Below are 20,378 nucleotides of genomic sequence, written 5' to 3'. Positions count from 1 at the left end.
AAGAATTTGTACTGCCCATATCGCAAGTCAGTACCATGTTCTCCCTATCTACATGGGATTGACAGTATATTGCGCTGATAACTTTCCTGTACTTAATTCCAGGTGCGAGAGCGTAAGTTAATCCACCGTTCCACGATTGGAAATCTAGAAATTCATTATTATTGAATGAAGAATATTTTTATAACACACCTCCGAGTCTAATATTCTTAATGAAACAATACATTTTTTAAGTTAATGCTTTTAAATGATTTTTTAGCAATGTAAAAAAAGTTATTCCTTGATGCTGTAGATAATACACCGCTATTATGGCTTTTGACAGTTAACCCATCCCAAGAATGTAGTCCAAGGTGATTCAATGTTTTGCCTTTAAAATTCAATTACGCAAAATTATTTGTTTTAATCATTATATATGCGAAAAAGTTACATCGGAAAGGAACAAAAGGTATGAGTTACTAACTTTTTTGAGTTGAACATTGTAATTGGGAACAATTCGGCAAACATCTCTTTAGCTACAAAACAAAAACAATTAAACCTTCTCATCCGTTTGTTTACTTCGGTACCGGATAATTCCGAAATCCTGAATGTCAAAAACCCCGTAGACAAACAGACCATCAACCCTAGAAAAATTGCCAACAGTTTGCACGCTTATTCCCCCACAGCATAGAATACTTCGAACAATGCAAAAGCACTTGTACCCAAAAGGATCCCAAACCATGTTCGCTTACCGGTGTCTCCGCGATGATGATGATGATGATGAACTGCCACAACTACTGGACCTGTTCCGCACCAAACGACAGCAAAAAAAAAAGTTGCACCCACTAATCCATTCCGGAAACGGTTTCAAATCCGGCCACCATCGTTTCTTTAGGCACCCGACGGGTCAGTTCCGTTTGTTGGTCTGTTCCTTGTTTTTTTTTTCTATCTAGCAGCGGGCTGGCCACCGCTCTGGCAGCGGTGAACGGGCGGACATTATTCCAGTCGCCGCCAGTTCCATTCCGTTCCGACCGATCCCGATCTGCCAGACCAGAAACCCCACGCACACACACTCACACACAAGTACAAAAAATAACTACCAGCCAAAAGCAGAGAAAGGCTGCTGCTGCGTTCGTTCCGACTGCGGCAATCTCGAGAAATCCAGCTTTCCCAGCACGAACGGCACCGTTCCTGGGGTCACTGTTTGCACCAGACACTTCGCACGGCTTCCGGCCGTAGATTTGCACCACTTTGCGACAGTTTTCCACTAATTTTCACAAATTTTTCGTACCGTGAGCCACTAAATACCGAGTGTTGCCCTTTTTACACAGTGCGCGTTCATCAAACACGACGACGAGCGGCGGCGACGACAACGGCGAGCGCGATCTCTTTATTTTTCGGCAACTACTACGAGAGACGGGCAGTACGGCCACGCACACCGAAACCACCCGGACACTGTCGGTACACGCGGCTTCCACCGGTGTGTGCGTGAGCGAGATACATTTTCGAGATTGAGGTCGCATTTTCGAAATAAATATCGCGATTGTTCGAATCCAAGATGGCATGTGAGCAGCGGTCGATTTCGCCCGGCACGGATGCGGGCGAAAATTGGATGGGCCGGGAAAACCGCTGGGTTTGCGATGTGAATGTGCCCACCGAGTGGAGCGAGGAACGGTTGAATGACGGCGGTGTTGATTTGAAATGGTCGTTTCTCGGGCAAAATGAAATTGAAGTATTGTTAATCTATTTCTATTAGCTTTTAAGAAAATGAAGCGAGTTTCTTTAATGCAATTTTAAGCTAACGTTGTTTAGTATTTTGACAAAATGTATGATTTATGCACTGAAAAAACTTAACACGTTAACATCATGTGGAAATCTAGTAAATTATTTCAATCCACAAACACATGAAATGCACACGGTATCCATTGAATATCCATTCGAGTGTGGGAAATCGACATAGATCTTTCATTGGGGATTATTGTGGTTATCACTGGAAATTAGCAAAAATAGCGAAAAAACAAGATAGCGACAAGATCGCGACAAGATTGCGAAACCGCCATTTTTAAGATTTAACCTTTTCAATTCCGCAAGGCTACAAAAATGTAATTTGAATTGATTTTTATGAATGATATGAAGTGTTCGAGCGACTATTGCTCTTGAACCAAGGAAAAACTTAGTAGGATGCAAAAGAATCGAGTTAGGCATCAAAAAGGCACACTAAACAATAAATTAAATGGGTTCCAAAAAATAGTAACAAATAATTTCTGATTTTCGCTCAACAGGTAGTGAAGAGGTGAATAAATCCATGAACTGTCAATTCATGACCGTCCGATACCTGACCAACAGGGCCTATATATTGCTAGATGTTTGTTTTAAACTGGGCAGATGGAGTTAACAGGGTATATTTTCAATTCTTTCGCTATTTTGAATTGATTCCGTCGCATGCTAATCTTCGGTGAAAAGCACAATAAATCGCAAATGTAAACAAACTGCGTTTTCGCTATTATGGCATTATGCGACAAAAATACTACAAGAATGGGGTGAAACCAGTTAAAATGGTTTTAGATCGATTTATAATTAAAGAAAACAATACGGCGAAACATACATTTTCTTCGAAATTTCGACTTAGGCCTTTCTTCTCATATGGAATATAAAGGCTAATGTTTTTGACAGAGCAGGTGCGAATGGTTATTATTTACAAAATTACCCTGTAAACGGCGGTTCTATTATATAAATTATTATTAATATCTACTGTGATCATGTCTACTCGGTGGTTGTTACACATAAACATTCGAATATTTCGATATTTTCAAGAAATTTGAAGAAAAGATGCACGCGCCCTTTTATTTGCATTGGGTTTCTTTGCGCCCATTTGCTGAGCCCTATTAAAAAATATCCTGTCAAGCTCGACTATTTACCCAGCCCTACCCATCGAAACAGAGTCAGTTTAGCTAGAGCACTCTAGGTAGAGTGTGGGCAAGACGAATTTGACGTATCTAAACGAGCGAAAATTTGATGTATCCAAACGAGCAGGGCTTCTTGTTTTGGAACAACGGGAACGAAGTATTGTGATCTTTGTAAATAACTTTTGAAATTTTTGCGAGCAATTTTGATCACTAGACAAAATAATCTCTGATTCAAAAGAAATTGTGTTCATCATTTAATAAAAGTATATTCATAACCAATCCACTGTTGGATTTTCACATTCGAAATACTACTGGTTCTGAAGATTGGCTCAGTAGCGCTTCAAATAAGTTCCGTATTTCAATTATTGTTCACTAATAAAATCAATTCAGCGACAAGATAGTGCACAACATGGTCAAGATTAGCCATATCAGTCAAATATGTATATTCTGGTTTGATACTTACTGTTTTCACTAGCTCCGATAAAAGATCGAAAACATTACAAAGCAATTTATTTTTCGTTTCAAAGAATACACTTAAAGAGCATGTTCAGGAGTGTTTCAGTTCTAGATTCCATAATTTTGACAGTTCTATTATATAAAACTGAAAATTTCAAAACTAGAACTTGCTGTCCCCAGCAGCAGTTTTAGCGGATGTTCTATTCAGTTTAAAATTCATGTCTCGCCATTCCTTCAGCGTTACTGCATTCAAATTTATTTTTCCCCAGTCTATCGGGTCTAAGTGTCTGCGCTGAAAACTTTGCGTGTATTTAAAACACAGTTCTAAACGTGTTTTAAAATCAGCAACAAATAGAACGGAGTCGTATAACAGTTTTAAATTTTGAAACAAAACTGTTCGAAATTATAAAACAAAACGCTCTGCTGGGGATGTGAATGTTTCAGTTCCAGTTCTACTTTGAAACTCCTATACAAAATAAAACGCTCCTGGACATGCCCTTGGTTGACAAGTTTAGCCCTGAAGAGACTAGAATAACAAAGAGACGCCATCTTAATTCAGTGAAAACAATTCAACTAGCAACCAGACTATTGGTCACAAGCAACACTGAAAATGTGAAACGCTCACAACATTTTGTTGTTGTTCCGTTTGTTTCTTCTATCCAATAAAAAATCTGATGCGTCTTCTGGTCTGCTGATTTTCTCGACCTAAAACATAGTTATATCCGCAAGAATGGTATTTTGCAGCAGCAAAACCATATTAGGGCAAAATTAATTGTTTGTATCATTTGGTATGCGTTACCCTCGTGCTGAATTTCGTCCTCCCATCAAACCAAGCCATATTCTCTTTAGTGTTTCTAAACACGATGGTATTGTAACAAACTTGATTTGAGGATATAATTTTTATCTTTGAAATATTTAGTGTGTGGTAAAAAAAACTTTTCGTTACATACCATTTTTGTAGAATTTGCAACGTGCACCCCTGTATCGAAAACAAAGACGTAGTCCTACGTCAAAATGCGTTTTCAAAGAAGCGCGTTATTAAGTGTCTGGAACATAATATCTCTAGACATATTCCATAGGCCGAGTAATTATTGAAATATTTTGAATGTAAGAAATGCATTTATTTCGCTGATTTTTGAAAATTTATGACAGGCTTGATTTTACCCGTAATTTCCCTAATACTGCGAAAGCAGATCCTTCTTCTTCTTCATCTTGTTTAAGTTATTTTCCATCGGCCTATTTTCGCTACGAGGCCAAACACCGACGCCAGAGAGATGACTCCCACTATCTGGACCAAGGTGCTTAGAGTTATAAGGTGATTCGTCTTTGGCAGTAACTAGGTGAGGAGTGAGGTAAGCGTGCAGCAAGCTGCGGAGTAGAAAAATGACGGCGAACAACTTTGTTTACATACTGAAATCCAAGCAAACATGCATGGGGATGTAGTAAACAATGTTGTTAGCTGTCGTTTCTAGAACCAACATGGCTGATCGGCGATTTCGAGCATCGTATCACCTTAGAATAAAAGCGCCTTGATCTGGACTACACACAGAAAAAAAAAATGTTGGTAAAAATAAGAGTGTTTCACTCTTAGCAAAAAACAACCAACGTATACTCTTAGTTTAAAAATAAAACTTTTGTTTTGAGTACTATTCTTCATTTGCTTAAAAGGAAAACTTTTAGTTTGATTATTATTCTTGATTAATTTAAAAGTTTTACTTTCAACCTAATAGTTGGCGTTGGTTGTTTTTTGCTAAGAGCGGAACACTCTTACTTTTACCAATATTTTTTTCTGTGTGTAGACATTGACCCATCAACTCATGGACTTGGGACCAACGCCTCTACTTCCCTTCCTAAGGAAGGCGTGATCTCAGATTTTTTTCACCTCAGAAAAATTTCTACGACCTCGGCTGGGATTGAACCTAGGGGCAGATCACTCTAGGAATGTATAACAAATTTGCATCAACTTAGGCTGTGAACCATTCGGTGAAATTTTTAATTTTTGGTTAAAATCTGACACTTCGAAAGTTATTTGCAAAATAACCCTACTCTGGAGCATGGTTAAAATTGACAGAGCGATAGTTGAATTTGACAGCTCGATGGTTAACATTTTGCCCAACATGCAGAATAAAAAGGTGGAAACATTTTTTGTACCTAATTGAGGTTGTCAATATTTTTCAATATAAAATTAAGGGATAAAGATGGAAACGATAACGTGTTGTGTTCAAGATTTGTTAGGGCTATTTCATGATCTGGATGTTTACTTTTCGAGGCTATGACTGTCATACTTAATGTAATAAGAAAATAACTAATTTTAAAATATCGACAAATGTTCACACCTCTACCAATTTGTGGTCATCGCAGCTGTCAATTCTCGACAAACATATGATTACGGCCTAAAAGCCATCTGTCAAAATCCACTTTGAATGGAAATTCCGGACAAACCGTTACATGCCAATCACAGATGTTGGTAGTAAACGAAAGAGAAAAGTTTTCTCTTTCATAAACTGTAGTGAACTGTGTTCTGCTAGTAGCGGTTTGTCCGGAATTTCCATTAAAAGTGGATTTTGACAGATGGCTTTTAGGCCGTAATCATATGTTTGTCGAGAATTCTAAATAACCATCCATACCCAAGTAACCAATAAGCATTATAACGTAGCCTAATATCTGCTTTAGATCCACATATAAAGCTGTCCTAAAAAGCCGTGAAGCCTTAAATACTTATTTAATGCCGATATTATGCCAGAAAAGGCGAAATATAGTGCTATTACTGTGCGGAGATTGACAGCTCGTTTCTGCAGTACTAATGCTATTATATAGCAAAAGCGTACAAATGTCAAATTTGAAAGCCTTATATTGGCACTACTAATGCTATTAAAAAGCTTCAGTTGGTTGTCATTGTCCGCCATGGTTTTAAAACCATTTCTTATGTTTCCTTTCGATATGATGAGCAAAAAGGAAAAATTTTAAAATAAAATATTCTGTTTAAAACCGTAATTGACTCTGTTCTAATGCATTGTAATGAATATCCTTAATGGTTTTTCGTTCTCACATGATATGAATGTTTACGAAAATTACCTTTAATAAGTCTCGAACTGAGGTACCTTGCCTCGTCCTTCACGGTAAGTGCGCTGCGTTTGCTTCCTGGACTATATTGCATATGTTCGATTGAGATGAAATATGCCGAATATAATCTTCAAGAGGAGTTGCATAACAAATAAACCCACAGCATTACAATAGCATTATATCAGCTTTTTATATGCTCTATAATGGCATTAAATGCACTTGTAAAGCTTACATGCTTTAAAGATCCTTGAAGCATGTACGCGTTATATCAGTTTTATATACGCATATAGAGCAAGCTATAATGCTATATGTCGGCTGTTCAGTTATGCATTATTGATGCTAATAAAGAGCTTTATTGCGTTGTTAATGCTGTAATGGAGTTCCAATGCAACATTAGTGCAAATGTATAGCCAATATAGTGCAATGGCTTAATGCTTATGGTTACTTGGGTATGTCAACTTTTGAAATGGTTCGCTCTCTCGGTTAAATTTTTCCATTCAAGAGAAAATAACTTTCGAACAGTCAAATTTTAACTAAAGGTTAAAAAAATTGCCAAATGGTTCACAGCCTTAGAAAAAATGCATTTAATTTTCATTTTTGCATCAACTTTGCATTCCCTCGCAGAAAACATTACTTAACAATCGTCCTACGCTGATCCACTTTGTTCGATGTTTTGTTGAATGTAGGGCTGTTTTTTTTTGTAGGGTAAAGGCCCTAGTATAAAGGTACGCAAAGAGCGTGCAGAAAGTGAAGCCGAAAAAAGTACCTATCAAGCAAAATTAGAATCCAACTTTGCTGCAGAGGTATCAGAGATGGATTCCAATTGTGCTCGATAGGTAGGCTTTTTTTGACTTCACTCTTTGCGCAACTGTTCTGTATAGACTGTGTTGTAGGGTTTTGACGCCTTACACGCAACGCAAAATACATTGCACGCAACGCAAAATGCATTACAAAATTCTATTTTGATGGAAAGAAATGCATTTAATTTCGCTGATTTTTAAAAATGCATCACAAGTGATCTGCCCCTATGATTTAACCTAGAACAACTGGGGTGAGTGGCGGTCACGCTTACTACTCAACCGGTGCTGTCGAAGGAAGAATAAAATTAAAATCTCAATTTTTTACCCTTTTCAAAAAAATATGTGAAATAATCAACTGATTAGAAACGTCACATGGAAATATTTCAAACCACGTTGACATCAGTTTGAATAGTGATAGCATCAGTGCTTGGCACGTGGTATCATTTCATTTCCGTTCGTTACTTTGAAGTATAAACGCCTACTCATACTGACTGACTACTATCGTAAAAATGTTCCTATTTTGTGAAATTTGCTTCCGCCGGCCCCAGTCCACAGGAAATCTTTTAATTTCCTCCTGTCGACACCTGTTCTGTCGGCGTTGTGCCAATAGTGTGACGAATTGCAGTCTGTGTAAGCAACCCTGTCGAATAATTGAACTGCGGCAGGATAAGCTGCCCGAACCGCTTAAAGATTACTTCGCTTCGGGCACAGATCTGCTAGCAAAAGCAGTGAAGGTAATTAGTTTCCACCTGGACAAACAGGACGCATTCATCGCAAACAAGATCGGGCTTCTGGAAAAGTACGAGGCAAAAAAGCTCAAGTTCCAAAAGCTAAAGGAACATTATGAATCGCTTAAGAAAGCTATCGACGAAGAAGTTGCGATTATGCGTAGAATGCGCCAACAGCGCAAATCCCCCGGGATACTGAACATCTCACCAGCAGGTCCAGTATACGTCCGTTCTCAACCGGACTCGCTTCGGGTTTCCACCCTAAAGAAAGTGACTCCTACATCAACGTTGAAACGTAGCAGAGCATCCGGATCGAATAGCAGTACTAGCAGTGACTTGGGATCCGGCGGCGGAACCCGCTTTGATCCTTCCAATTCTCAAGTTTCCAACGTATCATCATCAAAACGGTTCACCCCAACGTCTAAATCAGGATCTTATCAGTCGCCCAAATTGGCTGGTAGTGCACGCGAAAGAAAACCATTGGTCTCGCCAATTGAAACCTTCAAGAAACCGACCGATCTAGCCACAACAGCTAGGGCCGGAATCTACCGGGAAGCGATTCGGAACATCAACGATGCTATGAAGCGTCTCAACCAACCCGTTTTGAAAGTCAGCAACCGTGGAAGCGATATCGAGCGGGCTCGCAATGTTCTTTTTTGAAACAATATTCACGAGATAACTGGTTTTGAAGCAATAGAGAAGCGGGGCGGCAGTTTGATCAAACTATTGAATTTTACCGTAACAAATATTGTGTTACAAGTATATTGAATTCCAATATTATAAACATATTGTTTTTTTTTCTTCGTTTGAATCATTCTCATGTAGATAATTCCCGTTAAAAAAAAAACAGTGATCTTGTACATTAACGGAACTCTTTAATGAAATGAAGGCTTATTTCGGCACATCCAGATCGATAGAAATTTTTCTATAAAATTTATTAATAAAATTATTCTTATCAAATACACATTTTCAGTGTTCCTAGTTTCACAATATTTTTAAATGATTAATTTTATTCAACCTAGAACTACTGATTTGTAACATATCTGCGGAAAATAGAGCAATTAAAGCGTTTTCTTTTTTCATTTGTATGCGCGGCAACAGCCTGCTACACGAGAGCCATCTCGGTTAAAACAAAAATCAAAATAAGACCGGTAGGTAAATAATATAAATCAGCAAGACAGCTAAACAAAACATGCAATAGATGTTGTAAAGGAGGTAAACTGACCAAATAGGCGGGGAACCAAATATCGAATCAAAAATTAATGACACATTTCTGTTACTGTACAATTAGCGATTACGATCCGACTAGCCGACACAACTGAATCGTCGGGAAAGTGTTATCCACGATAGGATTAAAAATAAAAAAATGTTAAAAAATTATCCTGTAAGAAACGCCTCAAAATAAAACACAAAATTTCAATCGAAGAATGGCGCGGGCGGGAGCTAATTGCGAATATTGCACGTTAAACCACTCTCTCACTTCCGGGCTCTGTCTTGTGTTGTTCGAAAAGCAGCAACATCACGACGAACCGAACTCCCTCATCCATTGCTGATACTTGATGAGATCGTCCCGCGAAACACTCTTGTTGCACTTTCCAATCGCCTCGGTGAAGTCCTGATTGGAAACGGGCAGGTCCAATTCCTCCTTGGCCAGCTGTCGAATCTGTTCCGGTTTAAGACCTGCGATTTTTCTCCGCATCGACATCATGCTGGCATCGCGGCACACGTTCGTGATGTCCGCCCCGGAATATCCATCCAGGCGGGCAGCGATCGTGTTTAGGTCAACCGAATCGTCCACCTTGACTTCACGCAGATTGATTTTGAGCAGGGCTTCCCGTCCTTCCTTGTTGGGTAGGGGGATATAGATACGTTTCTCCAACCGGCGCCTCAACGCTTCGTCGATGTCCCAGGGGAAATTAGTGGCAGCCAGGACCATGACGATTTTGGTCGCTTCCTCGTTGCTAACGCCGTCCATTTGTACTAGCAGTTCGGATTTAACGCGCCGGGAAGCTTCGTGCTCCGATTCGGAACCACGTCTTGAGCAGAGAGAATCGATCTCATCGATAAAGATGGTGCTGGGAGCGTAGAAGCGGGCCATTTCAAAAAGTAGTCGAACTAGTTTTTCCGATTCTCCCCGATATTTGGAGGTCAGCGTCGATGAGGAAACATTGAAAAACGTGGTCCCACACTCGGTCGCCACCGCCTTGGCCAGCATGGTTTTGCCCGTACCTGGTGGTCCCACCATCAAAACTCCCTTCCAAGGTCGTCGGATCCCTTTGAAATAATCAGGCATCCACATTGGTAGAACGACGGCTTCCTCTAACAGACGTTTCGCTTCATGCAGATCCGCGATATCATCCCAGTGAATGTTTGGATTTTTCTGCAGAATATCTCGCTCCAGCATATCGACTAGATCCACGTCGCCATGGCTGGCAGGTTCAAACTTTCGCTCCGGCTCATCCGGACTATCCTGATCTTCCCTGTCCTCGTCGATTTTCTCTTTATCGCCTTTCTCTCCTTTACCTCCTTCATTTCCACCATCTCCGGCAGCATTTCCGACCACCTTGCCTTTATTTCGTGGCAGTGTCCCGCCCGGCGGCTTACCGTTAGTCGCCGTGGCTCGAATATTTGAGCTAATTGATTTTCTACCGGCAGCGACCGTTGTTGATTTGGTCACTGCATTCTTTCTGTTGACCTCAGCCTTCCGGTTTAACCCTATACTGGAGCGTGTCTGATTGCGCGGAGCTAAAGTTCGACCGCCCGTATTGTGATCTAACGGTGGTGGTGGGCTCCAAACATCCGGATCACCACGAAGCCATATCGACGTATCTTTGTTGGCTGTCTCCTGCAGTGTGGTACGACAACTCGCCAACAGGGGCGCATCCTGTAGGTCCATCGTGATATCGGACAGCGTCTTTTGGATCAGCTTCATCTGGGTGAACTCTTTGTTAATTTCCTGCATTATCTGAAAACCAAGAGACAGCAACTAATTACAATTGATCTGGTTGAATAAGCGAAACGAAAGCTACAAACCATTGTCCATTTGCCGCGCCGCATCGGTTCCGAGATGCTCATCAATAACTGCTGCAGCGTGTCCAGCACTCCCTTGTAGTAAAGCCCAGCCGAGTCGTAGTCACCCATGACTGCCTTCTCCCGGGCCAGTTTCGTGTCTGCGCAGATATCCGACGTCGCAAGGCCTGCCATTTCGATTGTCATTCCTTAAAGCGAACCGGATTGTTGGATTTGCTTTGATCGACTGTTTACTGCGATATGATGATATGCTGACCTGCGAAATAATTAGATAAAATAGACGAAAACTCACATCAGAACGAGTGGCTAAAAAGTAAAGCAGTGCGCGAAATGTTTGTACGGTAGATGGTTAGATAATTTGAAAAACCACGTCTATTTTCGCGATGCTTTGGATTAAGGCCGCGAAATTATTAGGCATTGCGTGCAAACGAAACGAGATAATGCCGATTTATGGCAACTGTAAATTTTATTGTGGTTTTGTTCTACTATTTATTTGGACAGGAATGTGAACTGCTTCCGAGACTATAGATGTGTTGCAATGGTCGCAACGCTTTTGTTGGGTGTTGAGCGTTTGTGCAGAAATTTAATAAAATATAGTAGGGTAAGGTGGGGCAAACCTGACCTATTAAATGGTTTTTTGTTTGCAAAATGCTCATTTTACATCGGATCAAGTCGCTTATAATACCAAATTAAAGGCTAGGCTTCTACGCATAGCATATTTGAAGACATTTTTTTCATTCCAATCTGAAAATGAGCCTTTTTTCGCTTTCTCTTTCGCTTATTACTGCGAAATCGTAAAACTTTTAAAACATTTATCAAAACGTTTCGAAAGAGCAAGGTTTTTACTAGCTTATTATGCATAGAGTTGAAGGGAAATCAGAAAGGTTGCCGAGTAATTCGCGGAAGAGAAAGTACACAAAGAGAGGCTCTCTTTTGCAGATTGGACCTATTGAAAAAAAGTCTTCATTTGCAGGGTTGTTAATACGATACATTTTTCACGATAATTTATGGGCGTTACTCGTTAACGATAATGTATCGTCATAGGAAACAGAGATGCCAGGTACTTTTTTCAAATGTCTGCAATAATAATTTTAAAAGTCTGGGAAGAACAAAAATGTCAGGAAAGCTAGTGTAACCAAAAGCTTTTATATTCAAAAATCTGTAAATATCTGCAACCAAACTAAAAAATCTGCAAATATCTGCGTCATCGAAAAAATCTGCAGCTTAAATTAAAAGTCTGCGATTTGCAGACTTGTCTGCAAATCTGGCATCTCTGATCGAAAACTCCGTTAACGATAATGTATCGTCGCATTCACCGTCATCGTCGATATATGTATCGTCGTATTAATCGGCATCGGCGATAATTTATCGGTTATCGCGATACATTTTACTTTACTTTCTCGTTTATTGGAGTCAAAGTTGATACGGGACGAATTTCGCGCCAAATCGTATTCAGAGTTGGCAGCACCCTCTCAGATTTTTTTTCAAATGGTTATAGTCTAAAAATGACAAATTCTACAAAAAAATGTTGTAGGAGAGATTTTCACAAAATTAGTCAAATTTTTGAATAAAAATATTGAAAAAAATCTTCATTGACTCCTACACTGAAAAAAATCGATTTTAAAAATTTAATGTCGATTTGCAAAAAAAACCCATTTTTGATTTGGATGAAATTTTGTTCCAAAATAGGTAATTTTGTTCCCTACCTACTGTCAAAATTTTGAAGTTGGTCACTTTCGAGGAAAAAAAGTTGTAACCCCTTAATAAAAATATACTTAGTTGCTAAATTAGACAATATCTTCTCACAAACTGAGTTTTATTGGAGTCTGAGATGATTATGACTTTCATTGGTTTAGTTTTCGATAAAAATACACTGAAGAAAAAAAATCAGTTTGGACAAGGAAAAGCTTTTTTCAAATAACTCCTTAAAATTTTGATGGTAGGTAGGGAACATAATTACCTATCTTGGAACAAAATTTCATCCAAATCAAAAAAGGTTTTTTTTGCAAATCTTAAATTTTTAAAATCGATTTTTTCGGTATAGGAGTCACTGAAGATTTTTTTCAATATTTTTATTCAAGAAATTGACTAATTTTGTGAAAATCACTCATACAAAAGTTTTTTGTAGGATTTGTCATTTTTAGACTATAGCCATTTGAAAAAAAAAATGGTAAAAAAAAGTTTGGCCCTTTTCAAAAGACAGTCTAGATCATTTTTGGAAAAAACAAAATATGCAAAGTGGCTTTTTGTGACGAAGTTGTCATGTACAGAAAGTTTCATTAGAATCTGAGAGGGCGCTGCCAACATTTGTTCGAGTTGGCGCGAAATTCGTCACGGTTAACTTTCAATTGTTTAGAAATAAATACCTATTGAAGGACATGTTGTTGGCAGTTGAAAATCAATAGTTTTGGACATTTTCAATGTATAGGGGGCTCCGATGATGTGTCAAAATGGATTTTTTCAACTTTTCGGGAAAGTTGTTGCACAGAGGAGTCAGCAGGTGCACAGCGTGTACAAAGTTACAAAAAAGTTAACAAAATTGTTTTAATTATGAAAAAAACTAATTTTGAGCTATAGTGTCTTCAGTCAAGTTTATTTACTAAATGTTTCTCACTTTAGAGAAAATATTACTTTGGTAATTAATCCCCCTAAAACTGAGAAGCAAATTTTTGTTTCGTATGCTATGTTTCAGCCCCCATCCTTTTTTAGCCACTATGTAACAAAATGTTTAATACTTCCTTCTTTTACCCTTAAATATGTAGTCTAATTTATGAACGGCCTCATAATAGAGCTTTAATCGTTTTTTATGAATACAATGAAGATCCGTTTTTATTAGTCCCTTGGTAAATTTTAGGCTGATTAAACGGGGACATTGACAAAATCGAGACATATTTTTTTCTTGCTTTTTAATAAACTGCAGCGATTAAAATATTTTCCTATAGTCCCTTGACATAGTCTCATAACCCTTTCTGATCATTTAGAAAAAAATTCCCTTAAGCAGCTCTTACAGCGCAATAAAAAAAAGATTTATTTATTTTTGCATATTTATAAGAAAAATAAGCTAGAAAAGGAATTTACTCGAATGTGACTTCGCATGCTAGAGCCCACCAAACGAATTTTCACCTGAGGCTGACAAAATCGGGTCAAACAGCTGACAAAATCGGGCGTAGACAAAATCATGGGAAGAAAAATCGGGGGCTGATAAAATTGGGTCTTCGCTGTATATTTAGCATGCAAAAGACAGAATGCGACAAATGGTAATCCCTGTATATGATAGTGTTTGCTTTACAGATTCGTATTGGTCTGTGGAAATTGGCGGTTTCCATACCAAAATATTGCTTTTTGGGCATTAAAACATTCGATAACTCCAAAGTTGTAGGAGATACAAATAAACTTACATTGCAAAAAATTGTGTATTTTCTTATGCAGAACAAAATCTTGAAACATTTTGAAATTCTACAAATTCACCAGGAAAAGTTATTTTGCAAAAAGTAATTTTCAGGGGTATATGATAGAAATCTTCACAAATGTCTAGTAAAATCGACAGATAGACACATTGTCTTTTCGGCGAAGTTAATGCTTTAGGTATTCTCTACAACTTTGCTAAATAAAGTTATTTTTTTTATTTTCATAAATGACCAAACATAAATTTACTTCTAAGCTTTAGGGAGATTAATCACCAAACTGATTTAAAATGCGGAACAGTTTATAAATAAACTTTGCTGAAGACACTATAGCTCAAAAATAGTTTTTTCGTAGTCAAAACAATTTCTGAAACTATTGATTTCCAACTGTCAATAACTTTCCCTTCAATAAAAAAAAACTTTCACGATAAGTAAAAAAAAAATCAATTTTGACGCATCGTCGGACCCTCCTGTGCATTGAAAATGTCTAAAACTCTCGATTTTCAACTGCCAACAACTTTCCCTTCAATATAAACATTTTTCAGAAAAGTTAGAAAAAAATCCATTTTGAAACATCGTCGGAAACCCCTCCCCCCCCCCCCCTCCCCCCTTTGCATTGAAAATGCTGAAACTATTGATTTTCAACTGTTAATCACATGTGCTTCAATTGGTAGTTGTTTCTAAACAATTGAATGTTAACCGCTTCAACTTCAACTCCAATAAACGGTAAAGTAACGCAAAATGTATCGCGATAACCGCAGATGAATTATCGACGATGACGATAAATTCGACGATACATTATCGTTAACGGAGTTTCCGATGACGTTGACGGGTGGTTAACGTTATCGACGATGATGATGAATTATCGAAAAACAACCCTGCTTATTCCCTTCTTTTCTTTGTAGTTCTTTTCCGTCGACCTATTTCCGCTACGAGGCCAAGCACCGATGCCAGAGATGTGACACTCTCACTATCTGGACTAAATATCGACCCATCAAACTCATGGACTGGGGACCAACGGGTTTACTTCTCTTTCGAAGGAAGGTGTGACCACAGATTTTTTCACCTCAGGAAAATCTCAACGACCTCGGCTGGGATTGAACCCAGATCAACTGGGGTAGGTGGCGGTCACGCTTACGATTCAACCATCGGCACCGTCGCATAGCATTTTAACCCTAGAATGTTGCACTGGGGTACATATATACCCCACGCCATCTTTGGAACCGTGTGAAGACGAGAATTCGGTATTTACCGATCTGGGACCCTAACCATAATTCAATTTAGAGTTTCTAGTAAGAGTAGGAAAAGGCGGTATAGCCAGTTTGCTTATAGCCATCGTGGAAGAAGGTGTCAAAGTTGGCGTGGGATACATTTGTACTGTTGCCGTTAGTGTTTCGTGCTGTCAGTGGAAATGTGACTCGTGACAATACCAGTTTAAATACTGGTTGTTATACTACGTAAGTAACAATTACTATTATGAAACCGTTTCTAATAATTTATTCCATTAATTTAATTTAATTTTGAAGTAGAAAAAAATGGCTCGCAAGTATAATTGGCGTACAGTAACTGCTGCAACAGTAACGTTGCGTGTTACCACCAATGCAATGTATTACTTTTTTCATTTCAATTTCCACCTCATTTCGCGGTATTTTCCAAAACTCAATTTTTAAACCTTCACTCTTCCAAATAATAGCATTTTATTCAAAAATATCGAAATTCTGTTCTATACCGTTTCTAGACCATTCATTCAACTTCTAGATTCATTTGATTTTTTTTCAAATCGGTTGAAAATTCGCAAAGTTATAGTAATTTTTGTAAAAAAGTCAAAACCACGATTTTTCCCTTTTTGTTAAAACCAATTTATGTATCATTGATTCAATAAATTCCGTACTTTCATTTACCCAGGTGTTTTCGCAATTAAAAAACGAAAAAATGATGCATTATATATTTGCTTTGTTTACATTTTCACCTGCGGACATTGCGATCAAACGCGTGGGCTACATTTCTCGAGAAACATATGATTACAAAATTCTCTTTGAAGGGAAATCCCGGACAAACCGTTGCACGCCAATCACAGATGGTGGTAGTAAACAAAACATAAAAGTTTTTTCTTTCATTAACTGCTGTGAACTGTGTTCGACCAGTAACAGTTTGTCCGAAATTTCCTTTCAAAGAGAATTTTGAAAGTTGGTTTTTAAGCCGCAATCATATGTTTATTGAGATTTGTACCCGAGTGCAACGTTCTAGGGTGCAAAACGCAAGTGCAACGTTCTAGGGTTAATTTAAAATTGTAAGACTATAAAAAAGTTAATCAACCGATAAAGCAAAAAGTAAGCATTAGGCCAAAAATGTACCGAGAGAATCTATTTCAAAATCACCAGTCTGATACATTATGTTTGTGTACACTTTTCTGCTTTTTCTCTAAACTTTTTGGGGTGGCGCCTGTATACACGGGAAGGAAGATATAGAGATGCGCAAAGACTAAAGCCAAAAGTTCCAATCGAAGATCGAACCCAAAACGACGGTTCCAAACGAGCAATGTAAACAAATATGACGCATTAAGAAATTAATGCGTGGGAAGTATTGAGATTGAAATAAAAGGAAATGCATGTCATTATGTTTACATGCGAGGAGTGTTAACTTTAAATACATTTACTAAATAACTTTAATGATACAAATAACATACGAGTCACTTTAATCACAATCAAAATTACAAAGCCTTTGATCGGCTGTCTCGTCTCTCATTTTATATAGCTGATGGGTGCCAAGTCTGGAAATTACAAACTTCTTGACTAGTTTTCTCCTAATATCGTGATATTCGTCATAAATATTAATTTTGAATGGCATCAGTAAAGTAGTCAACTGTGCGGCAATATTGCTATTACTCATCAACTGTATTCTCAATATATCCTCTAGTGCAACGAAAAACTTGTAGACAGGCTCAGTAAGGTAAATCAATACGTTCCCGAGTTGCATGACTGAGCATTTTGCGAAATCAAGAACATTTAAAAATGTAAAAATTTAAAAATTTAGAATATAAAAGAAATTAAAAATCAAGAATTTAGGAATTTGAAGGTACAAACATTTGCATATTTAAACAAATAAAAATTGAAAAAAATTGAAATTTAATGATTTAAAAATTTTAAAATTAAAAAGTTTAAGAATTTAAGAATAAAAAAATTCAAGAGTTTAAAAGTTTTAAAATATAGATTCAAAAATTTTAAAATTTGATATTTAGAAATTTGAATATTCAAATATTTAAAAATTTAGGAATAAAGAATTTTAAGCACTTAAAAATTTAGGAAATAAAAATTTCATGACCAAAAATTTAAGAGCATAAAGATTTAAAATTTAAAAATCTTGCTGGTTAACAATTTATCAATTTAAATATTTAATAGATTAAAAATTGGTAATTTAAAAATGCAAATGTTTTAAAATCCTCAAATTTTAATTTTTTTTTTCGAGAGTTGTCCTACTGGAGCTGTAGAGCTAGGTTCTCGGAAGGGCTCCCCGTCAGAATCGCACACTACAATTGCAGACGAGACAGGCAATGTTGCCCACTAAAACACTATTTAATGCCAATTGCAGCGGGCCGTGGTTCTGAATGTGATATTCATTGTACGGTTCAGATATGTGCGGGCGTGTATCATCGCGATGGGTTCGAGCATTTGTACGTTAACGTGTTCAATCGCGTGTGCGTTTGTATGTCGCGTGTGCTAACGTGTATGTAACTTTGCGTGTATGAATTCTATTTTATAACCATGTGCATTTCGCATATGCGCGTTTGTTCTTGGATGACCGCGCGCGGCCTGTGAATCTAATACTTATTTTTTGGCTCAGATGCTAGAAGAAAGCGAGATCTTCCATATCACTAGAGTTTCCTGGCATGTCGTCATGGAAGGTGTTTAGTGAACATGAGCTTTATTTTTTGATTAGTCCAACTGTATGTACGGACCTAAGCTGCTAGGACGGAGGGTTATGATTTCCGGACGTGGCTTATTCATGATCGCGTGAACACGGACGTTTGTAGGCTCATATTTGAGACCGTGTTTGAAACTCCGTAAGTGCTAAAACGTTTACCTTATTACCAAGTTTGCACGATCGCGGGCGTAGGTGTGCGTTGTTGATCGCGAAGGTTTAAGCGTTTGTATGTTAACGTGTTTGTCGCGTGTGCTCGCGTACATGCGACTTCGCGTGTACAAAACTTGACATATTCACGCGTGTTCTTGGATGGTCATGCGGACCGTCATTCTGATATTTAATTTTAATTTTTTTCGGTTTTCAATTCACATTCTGACAGGGAGTGAGTTACCCCATATTACTAGAGTTCCCGGTCATGTCACATGTTGTCCAGTGGATATGAGAACTTTCTTTTTTTAGTTGGTCCAACTGAAGAAATGGACCTAATCTGCTGATACCAATAATTCTGGAAGTGATCAATTCACGATCGTGCGAGCGCAGGAGCTTTTAGCTTCACGCTTGGGACCACATCTGAAAATTTATAAGCGCTGAAACGTTCACCTTAACTCCGGGATGTTATGTTTGCGAGATCTCGGGTGTAGGTGCCGTGGATGGTCGCGAAGAGCTCAAACATTTGTATGTTAACGGGTTTGTCACGTATATGTGACTTTGCGTGTACAATTTCGATTTTATAAACATGTGGCGTGTATTCTTGAATGATCGCGCGCGGACCGTGAATCTGATGCTTAATTTTTAGTGTATGGTAAAGATGGTAGAAGAGAGTCGGTTCATTTCGCCTTGGAACGTGTTATCTAGTGAATATGAGCGTCATTTTTTGTGGATCCAACTGAAGGCATGAGTCTAGGCTACTAGGACCGAGGGTAGGATCTTCCGGACGTAACTGATTCATGATTACTCGAATGCTGGGTTGATGCTTGAGACCTCATTTGTAAATTTATAAGTGCTGAAACGTTCACTTAACTACCGAGTGTTTTAATGTTAATGATTGCAATTGCATTCGCGTTTGTGACCAGGATTGTGTTATCGCGAAGGCCACGAGCCTTTGTACGTTTGGAATGAGAGACGTTGTGGGTTTATATGAGAAAATATGCAACTGTTGGTGTTAGTGAGTGTTAGTATGAATATAATTTAAGATATAGTTAAAAAAAGAGAATAACGTGTCGAAAGGAGCGCATAAATTGACCGACATTATTTTTGGTATACATGAGTAGTGGAAAACCAAACCAATAGAAGTACAATAAAAGAGAAGAACACATGTAACATTCAATACAACTACTTGAATTCGTCTTAATGCCAGCAAACGATATTTATTTACTATTAACGACCATTACATTCTATTACATTTTTAGCAAACTGACCAGCAGGGAATGGATGATTCAAGTGCGTTGTAAATAAATTAAAGTAAATTAATCGCACTTTAATTCATTCAATCGGATCTTCCCGAATGAATCCAATAGAACAGAATGAATATGCAATATAGAATGCTCTAATAGAACATGGGAAAAAAGTGACCAACGAATACTATGAAGGTAAAATCTGAACGCGAAACAATATATTACCCACTATTCTACCGTATACGTCAGTTCTGTAGCCATTCACGAACCCAGCTGTCACAAATACTCAGATGAACATATACACAGATAGACATACAACTAGCACATAACAATTGTACACTAGTACTAAAAATTACAACTATTACTAAACTAACATTAATAGGCTTCTACTTTACCATTTATTTAATTGTGAATTGTTAGTTTGTATGAAAAAAGCACAATGTATGATGTTTGCAATACCATCAAACCCATCAACCGAGGGGAGGGAATTAGACGTTTTTATTGATTCTGTATATCTCATTCATTTTTTACGAGGTTTTATTCGAGCTAAACTCGAAAAGATAACAAATTAGTCAACCTCAAGTTGACGCATTTTTTTTAAATCGCGCATTAAAAAAAATCTGCACGCTCTTCATTTTAAAAATGTATGTGTGTAGCACCATACCTGCGGTTTGATTTGGATATTTACTCGTCACTTGTGTGA

At 37.9% G+C, this 20,378-nt stretch overlaps 3 protein-coding genes across 10 annotated transcripts in view; 1 reads left to right on the top strand and 2 right to left on the bottom strand.

The window, feature by feature from the left end:
- Positions 1-1,372, bottom strand: part of LOC131684162 (trithorax group protein osa) — a 513,311-nt gene extending 511,939 nt beyond the window's left edge. For 3 of the 6 annotated variants that reach the window (XM_058966794.1, XM_058966796.1, XM_058966797.1), the window contains exon 1: positions 726-1,371. The gene's annotated coding sequence lies outside the window, so the exon portion shown is untranslated. Of the gene's footprint in view, positions 1-725 lie in introns of all 6 variants that reach the window. The other 3 variants (XM_058966798.1, XM_058966799.1, XM_058966795.1) reach the window with 2 other exon arrangements.
- Positions 1,373-7,707: 6,335 nt separating this feature from the next.
- Positions 7,708-8,586, top strand: LOC131680661 (zip homologous protein 2-like). The gene has a single exon (XM_058961374.1). The coding sequence runs from the start codon at positions 7,708-7,710 to the stop codon at positions 8,584-8,586; it is 879 nt and encodes a 292-aa protein (XP_058817357.1).
- A 502-nt stretch (positions 8,587-9,088) lies between these two features.
- LOC131684161 (katanin p60 ATPase-containing subunit A-like 1) overlaps positions 9,089-20,378 on the bottom strand; it is a 79,666-nt gene continuing 68,376 nt past the window's right edge. For all 3 annotated transcript variants that reach the window (XM_058966792.1, XM_058966790.1, XM_058966793.1), the window contains 2 exons: positions 10,960-11,212; positions 9,089-10,891 (listed from right to left, as the gene is read on the bottom strand). In XM_058966792.1, the coding sequence (XP_058822775.1) occupies positions 9,446-10,891; positions 10,960-11,142 (1,629 nt within the window). In that variant the 5' untranslated portion in view covers positions 11,143-11,212 and the 3' untranslated portion in view covers positions 9,089-9,445. The remainder of the gene's footprint in view (positions 10,892-10,959; positions 11,213-20,378) is intronic.

This window comes from Topomyia yanbarensis, chromosome 2 (genome assembly GCF_030247195.1).
Source record: "Topomyia yanbarensis strain Yona2022 chromosome 2, ASM3024719v1, whole genome shotgun sequence".
Lineage (NCBI taxonomy): Eukaryota > Metazoa > Arthropoda > Insecta > Diptera > Culicidae > Topomyia > Topomyia yanbarensis.
Note: the sequence above shows the minus strand (reverse complement) of the source record. Positions and strands in the feature narration are given on the sequence as shown.

Bases quoted from the DNA above. Each gene is read 5' to 3' on its own strand.
- LOC131680661 (XM_058961374.1), top strand. From the start codon at position 7,708: ATGTTCCTATTTTGTGAAATTTGCTTCCGCCGGCCCCAGTCCACAGGA.